Source organism: Scedosporium apiospermum (genome assembly GCF_000732125.1).
Source record: "Scedosporium apiospermum strain IHEM 14462 chromosome Unknown SEQ_SAPIO_0090, whole genome shotgun sequence".
Taxonomy (NCBI): Eukaryota; Fungi; Ascomycota; class Sordariomycetes; order Microascales; family Microascaceae; genus Scedosporium; species Scedosporium apiospermum.
Window position 1 is genome coordinate 893508 of NW_015971791.1, and position 12731 is coordinate 906238.

The window sequence follows — 12731 nt, forward strand, 5'->3', positions numbered from 1 at the left end:
TGTAATCGTGCGATCGTATTACTTCAATTTGTTCCTTAGGTAGATGGTGAACTTTTTTGGCGAGCAGAGCTGTGACCACAGCAGTTGAACCCTGAGCCGTCCTATCCTCCCCTGGTGCCTTCACCTTGTAAGCTTGTAAGTTCAGTGACTTAAGTCTTAGCCGGCGGGCATTGAAGGGTTCGGTCCACCAATTTGAAAAGACCATCCCCAAACTTGGCTCTCAAAAACGCTTGCACATCACCATTCCCCCCCATTGTCTGTAAACCGCCGGAGCCACCCTCGATTTTAAGGCCGTTGAGACTCGTCGCCCGTGATAGGGCGACGTACACCTGGCCCTCTTCAAAGGCATGAGACAAGTTGACAATGACGCGGTCCAGAGTCATGCCTTGGCTTTTATGCACACTCATGGCCCAGCCAGGCACGAGAGGGATCTGGGTCCGGTGGAGGAGAGAATACGGCTCGCCATCCCCAACGGAGTTGACCAGGCATGTGGCGTAGATAGTTCGTTTCACGCCGTTGTGAAAGAGCACTCGGGGCCAAGCGTTGGCTGACCGCGGATTTCTCCGCTGCATTTCCATGAAGTGTTTGATTTGCTGCTCCTTGAGTTCTGCATGTTCGCCGGTGATCGTCTGGAGCTTTTCGGGGTCAAACTGCTCGAACCCGCAGATGATCCCCTGGCTCCCATTCACCAATCCTGACGACAGACTGAGGTTTACCTGGAGCACGACGAGCATCCCCCCTCGAAGCCTAACTTGCGGTTCTAACCGTTGGTCTTTACATGCCGCCAACGTCCCATCACTGCGGCGGTCGTGGAAGTAGAAAAGGTGCGGGTGTTTCTCTGCATTCCACTTGAAGCCATCTAGGGCATTATATTCGTGTATCGGGGTCTTCATACGCGCAAAGTTTTCCCGGTTGACTTCAGCTACCTCCCGTCGTGTGCAGAGAAGCTTTGTGGCCCGTTGCACATTGCACGGGTGCTCCATCAGAGACGCAGTCTCACTCGGCGAGAAGGGTATGCCCAGGCGGCACTTTTGAAGCATGCCGATGAAGTACTCGTCGTTTTGACGGTGGATTTCTTTGAGGTGGACGTGGACCAAGTCGGCCTCCTCCCAGGCGGCGCTCTTAAAAGCCCATTTATCCGTGTCCAGAAATGGGCCATGGCCATTGGGGCAATCAACCATTTCCACACGGTCTCCAACTCCATCTTCGACAGGATGCATCCCCAGCCCGCACGTCATGCAGAACTCGAACGGCTTGACTGGAGGTAGTTGACAAAAGTCTCCAGTTAGGATAATCTGCAATCCCCCGAAAGCATCGGCGCGAGAGAAATCATCATTTTCCTCGCTTCTCCATTCACGCCATTGTCGGACGGCCTTCAGGCACTCATTCATGCGTTCTAAGTGATGATTCTCTACCATACTGATTTCGTCGATGATGAGCACGTCCGTGTCCCTCCAGCGCTTTTTGATGTGCTTGCGGAACCCTTTACTTCTAAGTTCGTGGATGGGCAACTTGTGAAAGTCGGGCGTCCACCCCATGTAAGTCCATGTTGACATCCCGCCGACTTGGAGCGCCGCGCGGCCGGTGGGGGCGACAACGTACACTCTCTTGCCTTGCTCCCGCAGCATTTTGACGGCGGCTGTGAGGACGGTGGACTTTCCGCAACCGGCCGAACCGGTATAAAAGACGTTCCGACCACTAGCTATAAGGTCGAGAATGTCCTGCTGCTCCTTGCAGAGAATCGGCGTGTCGGATGTGTCGATTTGAGGTCGAGGCTGAGGTTGAGGTTGCTCTTCAGGGGTCCCCGAAGTCCTAAAATTGCCAATACCTTTGTCGTGGGGTGGTGGAGATTCAGACTTGATTTTGATCCGGTTCGGCAATTCACCGAAGTTATCATTGCTCACACTCACATTGCCGGCGCCCAAGGATGACCCATACGAAATTTCAGGCTTCTTGCCGAACCGACTCGCTGCAGCAGCCGAGTTGTCATTCCTCATGGCGGTCGAATTCAAGGGCCACTCGTGCGCTTGACGAGTCGTGGAGACATGTGTTGTCCAGCCATGGGGAATACTTGGGCTAGGCTGACTTTCCATAGTCATATGCCAATCGCCACCCTCGTCAGAATCGGGGGAGATACTGATGACGGAAGGAGGCCACGGCCGCGGGGCGGTGGAGGATGCCGCTCTTTTTCCCTTATCCGCTGCCATCGCAGGACTCGTGGGAGTAACTGGACTGAAGAAAACGAGGGGATGATTAATCCTGGTCTCGGATATTTGGGCACCGACGGCTAGGATTCCCTTCCTCGAGATAACAAACTCCTAGGGCTTCTCGAGAGCAGGCGTTGTGGGCGAGAGTGTCGAGGCGAATGACGATTGACGAGGAACCAGGATGCAGCAAGCAAGCAAATGGTGGATGGATGGAATCATGGAAGTGCACACGTTCGGTTGATCGCAGGTTAATATCGATATTCGATACCCCTCCCGTTCTCGCACTCTCATGATTTGTGATTCGTCTCCGAAGTCCGATGCTCTTTCCCCCTCAGCACGATCACGAGGCATGTACGAAGGTACTTCGGACGAGGGAAATCGCCATCCGTTTTATTCTGCCATTTGATTCAGTTCATATCGCTTGACGATGCAAGAAGACAGATCGCAATGATTCGAGGCCACAGATGAATTAAAGGCTCGCGCATATACATCAACCTCCATCGTAATCCTCCCTGATCAGTTCTGCACCATTCTCCGCAATCATGTGCACCGATCCGAGAATGTTAACATATGGCAGCGGGGTGCTGCGGTCGGTAACGCCAAGGTTGTCGATCCCGTACACCCTCAGCCTAGCGTCGACGACGACACCGCCGTCCTCGAGCTGAAGCATCTGGTCGGGGTCGCATGCGTGCCAGTTCGGGATCGTGTTGGCCTTGACGTACTCGAAACCAGCGTCCTCGTTGTCGGATCTGTCAGCGCCGGGGCTGGCCTCATCGTTGTCTGGTCTGATAGTAAATTTCGCTAAATCTAGGTGTTGGGTATGCCGAGATCTTGTGCAGGTGCTTAAAGGACTAGGTTGTAATGGTGTGGTCTACAGTGTCCTTGCCTTGTCGAAGCGAATGCTGGCGAAGCCTGCGAGTCTGATGGACGAGGGAGAAAATAGTACCACGGGAAGAATCGCCATTCACATATGCCTGCAGCCAGAAGAGATTGCGTGACTCATACGTCTCTATTAGATTCACTCGGAGATGAGCGATTAGAGCAACCGTTATACGCTCTGCCCGGAATGAGAGTGAAGTGCGAGGCCCCTGCAATTCATGCTCCTTGAATTTTGATAATGGCGTTGTGGACATCTCCGGGACTGATCCGAGGCACCACGGGGACAAGAGGAACAAGAGGGGGTGGCGATCGGAACCATTCCGACGCTAGGACGCTAGATTAGGATACTAGGATATCTGGCTTAGGGCGGGACGATGCCGAGAAAGATAGCCCAAGCACTACGCATTACGGAGCACTTGCGTGATGTCACACCGACATCCATCAAAAAAGTCAATCCCAATATTAACCCTAGTAAAGCTACTAATCTAAGATGATATTAAGATAATGGATGGTAGCCAAGACGACATGAGATGCAGCAAGCAGTACGATGCTTGGCGTGGAGCGACTGAGGAAAGGGAAATTAATCGAATAGAAGAAATATCAACCAAGAAATCAGAAATCCACCCTTATAATCCATTTCGCCCACCGGAAGGGAAGACGAGATTGGAGAATCATGCGTGTCAGCGTCTCTTTGCTTTTCTACATAGCTGGAATTATCCCATTTTTGTTATTTTTCGGCATGAAGTTAGAGCCTTTTGCGTGCGGGCTCGTAGCCTTCGGGTCTGCGCTGTTCACCACCGGTAGAATCGACACGCACTTTCATGCCCTCCCTCCGCCATATGTCGATACCCTTGAAGAGGCTGGAGGAGATCCCTCTGGGTATCCTACTCCAATTTGGAGTCTTGAGGCTTCTGTCAAGTCCATGGACGCTATTGGAACCTCCATTGGTACGTTTACGTTTTAAGATACTGTACTGCTGAATATGACAGACAACCCCAACCCCAACCCCAACCCTCCACTCCCCCCAAAACAAAGATATACCAACTAAGAGTGGAAACATAGGCATCCTCTCCGTCTCGTCACCGGGTGTCGGAATCGCGGGCACCGGGGAAAAGGCCCGGACGCTCGCGCGTACCCTCAACCAACAGCTTGGAAAGTACGCCCAAAGCGACCGATACCGTGGAAGAATCGGTTTCTTCGGCGTCTTGCCTGATTTCGAGGACGTCAACGGCACTCTCGCCGAGATTCAGTATCTATACGAAGAGCAGCAACTCTGTGTCGGAGTAACAATCTTCACCAGCTATGGCGGCAAGCTTCTCGGACATCCTCAGTTCGCACCGATATGGGCCATGCTGAACAAGCACGAGGCGCTCGTATTCCTCCACCCTTCCGTGCTCGACGTGGTTCCTCATTTCATCGGCCCTGGGATCCCACAGCCCATCGTGGACTACCCCCTCGCGACGACACGTGCGGCTGTAGACTTGGTAATGACAGGCACGATTCGCGCCAACCCCAACATCGACATTATCCTTTCTCACGCCGGAGGTACAGTTCCGTTCATCGGCGGCCGTGCAATCAACGCCCTTGGAATCCCCGACATCGCAGGCCTCGCCAACGTCAACATCTTGCAAGCGAAGAAAGACTTTGCGCGATTTTACTACGACATTGCACTAAGCACGACCGCTGCTCAGCTGGATGGGCTGTTGGATTTTGCGAACGCAGATCACATCTTATTCGGATCTGATTTCCCTTATGTTCCCCAATTTGGAATCGATGCTATTGTCGCTTCGTACGCGAAATATGTTGCTACAAATGCGCGAGGTTCCCAAATTGCTCCTGAAGTGCTGCGGCGGAATGGCTTGAGGCTGCTGAACAAGCACTCGCAGGGACAACTATACGCATGACGATCCGTCTACCAATAGAGATTGTTGTATATAGCATTGCCTCGGCTGGGGTATCTTTCTTTTTGAGGGTGTATGCGCCTGTAATTATACGCATAGTTTTATGCCTAGTCGATCTAATAGAAATCAGGAGGCATGAAATCCAATGTTTGATCCCACGCAAGAAAGGACCCCGGGAATCCGAACTGTCCAGCGTCTTGTATATCGAAACTAACAGCAAGTGTAGGGTCAATATCCCCACATGCAACTCCGCGGTCCTCCGCTACGACAACGCCTGGCCCGTCACCGTTCACCCCTTGCTCGGGCTGCTCAACCGGACCACGATTCCTAGCTATGTGGTTATGAAAATGATTTAGCATCTAGTGAGTCGTCATCTAACAGGGAAAGGGGATAAATACCAGTTTGTGTAGCCAGAACAATGTTATCGACCTTGATCAAGAGGTCTATGGACTTGCGACTCAAAGGACTGAATGCCGCTAGATTCCGGAGTATAGTTTGACATTGCTCCCATGCAGTTTCTACGTCGGTCTGAGCCAAGGAATCCCATGAAGGACAGCATAAACGCGCCACTATGAGAACGAGACCAGTAGTGCATGCATCTGTGTATCTTAAGATTAGATGAAAAAAAAACGTAGGGAAACAGGAAGTGGATCAAGGTGCTTCTTACATAGACCATTCCACCACCACATATCAGCAGTTTCCGTCTGATGGGTGGCGAATATTAAAGCGGAGAGTTTAATGGCAGCTTCAACACAGACTTTCCCGCATTCGAGTTCGAATGAAGACGTCAGCTCGTCGGTGAGAGTATTGATGCGAGTTGAGTCCAGAGCCTCGAAAGCACCCATCTTGGTTACCAAACGGCTGAGGATGGGCCGGTGGAGCATCAAACGCAAATATAAGAACCTGCTTTAGGCTGTTAACACGACAACATGACTCCTCCTTCGTACAATCCATTCTTTTGGAGTACAACACAATACTGACCTAGCATGAAGCACATTCCGCTGTGTCTGAAGAATAATGTAATCCCTAGCCTGTACATCTTGGTCCCTCAGAGAGCTCCACGATAGTGGGGCCCGGACGGAACGTTCAAATCCATCCAGCTGCGCGTGAAGCTCCACCGTATCATCCAAGCTGTAGTGGGCAGCTATGTCTAACACGGGTGTCGCCGTCGGCTCTCCGGTTGGATTCCGATGAAGCCAGGGCTGGTAAATCTTAGAGAGGATCCCTTCCAGGATCTTGCTGAGGCGAACACTCTCTTCATGAAACTGAAACTTCTGATGCTCCTGCTCCGAATTCGGTAGGGATGAAATATCGTTAACAATCCCCGTTGGCGGGAAGGTAGGCATATTTAGAGCCATATACGGGCGGCCAAAGGTCATACTGACGAGCCTGTTTGTTTGTCAGAAGAGAGAATTTAGAACATGGCCTCAAGTGAAAGATAGAGAGAGAGAGAGAGAGAGAGAGAGAGAGAGATGGAAGTACCACAAGAGTCACTTACATTTCCATAACTATACAACCATACCAAGTTTGCCGGCGGACCCGTTTCTCCCGTGGCTCGCATTGATGGTAGCTCGCCTCGATGTGAAGTCCGAGCCCCTGAGCCACGCGACAAGCAACACCAACGGAATTCCAGCATCTATGAGGATGCGGCATTCCCTGAAGTGCAAGAGCCACGAGGAGGAGGGCCTGCACGACACCGATATTGTTCGTGTCCAAAAGGTCTATTCCGATGTGGTCTTTAGAGCGGTTTAGAAATGCCTCAACTGCCGCTGGCTTCTCCGCTGCGGGGAGGTCTGAATAGGTACATCCTAGAGCGAAAATGGCGTTAAGGGAGGACTGAAAAACGCCTGTGCTGATGTCACCGTCTGGATGACCGCCTATCCCGAGGTTTGGTTCGACGCTAGCACCGCTGTTGTCCGTTGGGCTTCCCGGCTGCCATAGGCGCTGGTATTCTGCCTCGAAGGCCTCGCGGTCAAAGAACGGATACAAGTAGTAAACACGCTCGAAATACCTCTGTACGAAGTGGTCTGCTACTGGCCTCGGTGGAAGGTGGAATTTTTCCGGGTTCGAATACGCCGCTAAGATGTCCCTCGTCTGGCGAGCCTGGACTTCCTCCTGCCGAGCTCCGTTCATGTTTGATGGGGATGCCGAGCTTATAGGCCCACATGCCTCTTTGAGGAAGGACACAGCAGACGAGCTGCCGTAAAATTCCCGGTGCCCCCGAGGTGAAGCGGTGAGAACATCTTCCGAGACCATTGTGCCCATTGCAGTGACCCCGCTGCAGGTCTCGTGGGTATCTTGAGAAGTGGCTGACGGCGTGTTAGTCTGGCCACGCTGGCCGATATCTGAGACCAAGGTGGCCGAAGGACTGGTAATGGATGTTTGGCCTGGAAGACATCCTTCGGAAGTGCTATCTTGACGCTGTGGCGGCAAAACCTCCGATGCAACCCTCTGTTGGGAGGCGCACGCCTGTTCGAGTTGCCGTATGCGCTCATGCAGAGATCGTGTGTAGCTATACAGGACAACTTAGTGAGCGGGATAAATGAGGTAATTAGATGAAGTGTGGATAACTGAGGGGATTTTTTACTCTTCGCCGCATGCTGTTCGCGCATTGTCCGCCTTATAGATACACTGCTCCAGACCAAGTGATCGACGTTGGCATCCGGAGCAGATTGGTTTCCCCCCATCGCACCGAGACTTGCGATGTCTGCAAGGCTCACAGGCCAGAGTTACCTTGCGACGCCGCGAGCGCTCGGATCTCATCGCAGAGAATGCAAAACAAGGACAAGGTTACGGGGCGGAGAGAATTGCGTTAAAAAATCCAGTCAAGGGGACCGAATTTGTGGATCGAGCAGAGTGCATGGGATGGGTCCCACCGCCAGGATATGAACCAGTGACTGAGAAGTAGAGAGAATTAGAGTACCCAAGCAGGAGGATTTCCTCTCGCCACTCATACAGGTGCAGTGTAGCATCGGGTTACCCCAGACAACTGCAGACTTGGCTTTGTGCGGGGGAAGCCCACTAACTGGACCGGAGCCGGAGCCGGAGTGCCCAGAGTCTGGGGAAGCCGTACGTCAAATTGGGAAATATTCCCGAGATTTCCAGCACACTTAAACCTTTCTAAGAGGGGAGGGTTTAAGGGTGAGTTTGAGAGATCCGATCCACTACCTGACATGTCTTATGACAAGTACTAGATAGGTATTTTCAAGTACAAAATGATAGAAGATATACCCCTTTACCACTTGATCTAGGACATCTCTGGCGGTGGCAATGATCTCTTGAAGGAACGTTTAAAACCCCGTCAAGGTTTACAATCTCGAAATTATGGAATTTCTGAAGATGGATTATCTGGATTGTCATTTTCATCGGTATCAAAGAGATTACGCTGCGTTATCATTGATGCTGCTGCAGAAACCTATTAATGCTTTGCTTTGTCTAATTCGGATGGCAGCTACAATCAATATTCTTCGTCCCTTTCGTTGCTCGTACATGCAGCCAGAACATCCTTCACCCATGTCTTCATACCCTCAATAGACTCCCCATTGCGTTCCTCTTGCCCCTCAAGGAGGATAAAGTCATGCGCTTGGCCCTCAAAAAGGTCGAACTTCACCACCAAACGCGGGTTCAAGTGTTTCACCTGGTGGACGTAGCTCACTGCCTGGTCTCGGAGGACTTCGTGGCTCCCCGCCGTGACGTAGAGTTGATCGGCAACATCGGCCAAGCCACCCAGGGTCGACGGGGATCCGTCCATATCTAACGGAAATGCAAGTTTGGCTGATATTCGCCGTTCCTGGTCCGTGACTTTATAGCCCAACAGCTCTTTCGTAGACTTGTCAACGATTGGTCCCGAAAGCATGTCGATTCGGCGGTTATCAGTGAACGAGCCACCGGTGGTGTGCCGGCTGAGCCACGGAGAGACGAGGAAAGCCCCAGCCAGGGGCTGAGAAAGCTCAATTTTCCTAACCGTGGAATATGGCTGGGCCAGATGACTGAGCATCTGCGCAGTTAAGTTCCCTCCCGCCGAATCTCCCCCGATAATGATATCGTGCTCGTGGAACCCGGATGACAGGAGACGCGAAAGGCCACTCACGGCTTGCTGAAGCTGCACTGGGAATCTGGCACCGGGACAAAGCGTGTACTCGAGCACTGCAACCGCGACTTCGGTGCCCACCTCCAGCCCGGCTTCCACGTACGCTCTCCAACACCACTCGAGATGTCCTGGTAACATGGGCGAGATGTAGCCCCCTCCATGGAAGAACAGGACGACCTTTTTCGCCCTCTTACGGTGCCCCACCCAGAGAAGTGAGCTATCACTGTCCTCTAATGGTTCGACGTTGTATTGCAGTCTCGTAATGGCTTCGAGGTTTTTGTCATTTTGCGCTTGAGAGAGTTTCCGCTGTATCCAGTTTTCGTAAACGACTCGAGTCGGAGGCGATAAGAATTGGATCTGTTGAGGGGAAAAGGTTCCGAGGACGACCCTAATCCAAGCACATACAAGATATTGTCGTGTTGGGAGACCCCGTAACCGTGTGATCAATAATGACCGCAACACCATCGCAGCGACCTGCCAGGGCGCTAGATACGAGCATTAAGTTAGCATTGGGAGTCTTTTGATCGGAACGTGTTTGTTCATTTTGTTTTTCTTTGCCCGAAGATGAGGACGTACTAAGGCAAGTAAGGCGGAGTAAGAGCCGGACCTTGTCGCTAATCGTGAATACAGTCGCCATTCCGGAAGACGTAAGGCAATGGAGAGGGGGAGGTGATCTGCTTTCACCAGACCATTGAAGAATACATTTGAATTTCGACGTATGGCCGCTGGCGTTATAAATACGTGTAGAGCTTTACATCTTGACCTCTCTGGCGTTAAAACCACGTTGCCACGATGCTCGGAAACATCCCGATCTCCAGGAGCCCTTGCCAACTACTCTCGCTGAAATAAACTTAGCGCCTCCCTAATGCAGTCATGTACGATTGGCGTAAGCCGCCAGAGGAGATCAAAAGTTAAGGCTCCTCTACGGTTGAACCGAGGTCCCTTGATCTCCGTGCCCCGCTTCGGAGTCGGCGAAATTTTTGGGATGTCGGACCCCGCTCCCCTCCGGCACGCCTGTCGAACCTTTTTGACAGGAAGCACTGATTGGGTCGTTTCGGCAGTTTAATAAGTCTTGTTTTAGTGACCTCACGCGTATAAATCTGGACATGGGGAGCTGTGCCCGTTTGAGCACGCGACGGACGAGGCGGATGATGCTGAGCCGCAGGGACTCCCAAGCAAAGGACAATAAAAACAAGGGTCCCATTACATTCGGCAAGCCATGCCCGGGAGAGTCTGTCGATTGGACCCAGTCTCCCAGAGGACGAATAGATAATTGGCGTGCCTCAGTTGTAAATCTGCCTGTGGAGGGGGGTGTATTTTGAAGAACCTAGAAGGCAGGCTCTTTTCTCCATCCTCTGGTAGTAAAAATACAAGAACTCCAATTGATGCCTAATCTATACTGATGATGATATCCCCGCCCATTCTATAATCTTGTTTCCCATGTCTTAACTCCATTCCGTTTTCGTGTTCACATTTCTTGCTCTCTTCGTGCCTTCAAACCGCCCACTCAAGCCGTCGCAGAGACGACAGCGGTTCCTTCAAGCCCAGGCTCAAGATGCTGCGCCATAGCCTCGTCACTCTGCTCAACCCTCTCCTTATTCATATCACTACTCTCCTTAGCATGCAACGACTCGCTCTCGGAGTCACTGCCGGTGAACAAGGCCACGATATCAATCCGCACCCAGTGCCCAACGTGGACGTCTCCCGACTTATCTAGGATCGCCCTATCATCATTGGAATCGCCATGCCCATTCCCCTTCCTCACCTCTTCAAAGACCTCATCGCCATCGACAACGCCGTCCACCAAATCAGCCGCGCAAGTCCTAGCGATAGGAATCCCATTCTCCCTGAGGACCTGCAGTTGCGCCCTCAAGTTCAACCGAATCGCCCTCTCGGGCTCCACGGCGCTAAACATCTTCTTGGTCAACCAGGGGAAGAGGATGCCGAAGTCCGACTGGCTAAGATGCGCCGATTCGCGAACGTAGAACAGATTCGGCTCTGGGAAGTCGGGGAGGGATGGATCCGAGCGCTTGTAGAGCGAGGGGGTGGGGATTTCGTGTGCGGGTGAGGGGGAGAGCACGCGCGCCGTTACGCGGAGGTGCTCGTGCCACTTATAGAACTGGTCCGAGAGCACGGAGAGGATGGCCTTGCCTCCTGCGGCGTTGGGCGTGTCGGCGTACGCGGGGAGAGGCAGATCGAACAGCGGCGCGAAGCCGGGGTCGATGAGCGGCGTCACCCAAGTGTCTAGGAGGATCGTAACCGTCCTCTCAGTAATCTGCCTCCTGATCTCGGACCCTTCAGCCGGTGTGAATAACGGCGCCTTCTTCATGGTGCTCAGAGCAGGGTGATCCGCGTAATACGTCGACTTGAGCAACTGCACCGTCGTGGCGCTCCCGAAACTATGCCCCGCAAAAACAATGCTCCCCGGCTCATGCACATGCATCATACCCACAAACGGCTCCAAACTCGGCGTCGAAGAATTCAAGTTCGTCAGCCCCCGCTCGCCCCTATCAATAGCCAGCACAGCCTCATGCACCAACCCCATCTCCCACGTCCGAATACGCAGCTGCTCCTCCCTCGCGGCATACATCTCAGGCGAAACGGTATGCGAGATGCGTCTATACGGCACGACGACGTTCCTAGCGCCGACGCTGCTGCCACGCAAGAAGAAACCTCGCTCGCCGCCCTTGCGTTTCTTCTCTTGGAGCTGGCGGTGTTTTTCGGGGTTGCGGATGAAGGAGGTCACGGCGCTGCCGTCGCGGTGCTCGGGGCAGATGACGACGGCGCCGTGGGAGGCGAGGGAGCCGGCTACGTGGGAGTAGGCGTTGCGGGAGCCACCAAGGCCGTGGGAGAAGAGGATTGTGGGCCAGCGGCCGTTGGGGGTGTTTGCGGGGTGGATGTCGGCGTTTTTGTGGACGGGGATGGAGGTGTAGTGGAGGTGTCGCGGGAAGTATCTGGGCGAGAGAGATTCCGTTGGTTAGTTTGTCTCCTGTGGCCCATGGCCAATTGAAAGGGGGAGAGAGGAAAGGAGGAACTCACGAGAGGACTTCAGCCAGAAGGGGACCGGCGCCGACGAACTTGGTGTAGCTCGAAATATGCTGCCTCTGCGGCATGGGCAGCCACGTCACCCTGTCGCCGCCATTGAGGCCCTTGGAGTCGAGCGACGCAGGGTAGAAGATGCGAAACTGTACCGTCAGGATGTGCTCTGCGTTGTCGGGGCGAGGGCTAGGTGATGGGAGCTCGGAGACGGGGATCTCGACGTCGACGGTGCCGACCTTGTATGGGCCGGTGTATTGGGGAAAGGTGGGAACGGGGTTCAGCGAGGACAGCATCGTAGCTGATGATCGATGGATCGATGGGTTTCTCGCGAAAGGTGATGGTTCCGAGGGTTGCGTTGCCCAGTGAGAAGAGATTCGGGTCGTTGTTGATGTTGATGTGATGACGTCGAGGCTCGTCGTCGCGATCGTCACAAAATTAAATTATGGGGAAAGAAAAAAGTCGGGTCGAGACTGCCAGATTGGAAAATGCCAAAGAGCCTTGGGAGTCCAACCATCCACCCAACCAGGAATCTACGACAATTGTACCCAATTGATCCCTACAATAATTATTCGAAAATAAAAATAAAAATCGAGAGTAAAATAGAGGAAGAAATGG

The 12731-nt window shown here is 52.9% G+C and overlaps 3 protein-coding genes and 1 pseudogene across 3 annotated transcripts; 1 reads left to right on the forward strand and 3 right to left on the reverse strand.

Annotated features, from left to right (window-relative positions):
* Window positions 1–149: 149 nt before the first annotated feature.
* Window positions 150–2207, reverse strand: SAPIO_CDS4097 (annotated as a pseudogene; the record flags this gene model as incomplete).
* Window positions 2208–2697: 490 nt separating this feature from the next.
* On the reverse strand, window positions 2698–3340 carry SAPIO_CDS4098 (uncharacterized protein; the record flags this gene model as incomplete). The annotated part of the gene is made up of 2 exons (XM_016786737.1): window positions 2698–2992; window positions 3213–3340. The coding sequence occupies 2 exons, from the start codon at window positions 3338–3340 to the stop codon at window positions 2698–2700; spliced, it is 423 nt and encodes a 140-aa protein (XP_016643713.1).
* Window positions 3341–3825: 485 nt separating this feature from the next.
* SAPIO_CDS4099 (Uncharacterized protein) lies at window positions 3826–4990 on the forward strand (the record flags this gene model as incomplete). The annotated part of the gene is made up of 2 exons (XM_016786738.1): window positions 3826–4033; window positions 4149–4990. 2 exons carry the CDS (start codon window positions 3826–3828, stop codon window positions 4988–4990), a joined length of 1050 nt encoding a protein of 349 aa, XP_016643714.1.
* A 113-nt stretch (window positions 4991–5103) lies between these two features.
* SAPIO_CDS4100 (uncharacterized protein) lies at window positions 5104–12409 on the reverse strand (the record flags this gene model as incomplete). Its single annotated transcript, XM_016786739.1, has 11 exons — window positions 5104–5318; window positions 5386–5463; window positions 5655–5890; window positions 5969–6376; window positions 6486–7456; window positions 8014–8045; window positions 8477–9406; window positions 9483–9562; window positions 9654–9691; window positions 10606–12031; window positions 12117–12409. The coding sequence occupies 11 exons, from the start codon at window positions 12407–12409 to the stop codon at window positions 5104–5106; spliced, it is 4707 nt and encodes a 1568-aa protein (XP_016643715.1).
* Between the last annotated feature and the right edge of the window lie 322 nt (window positions 12410–12731).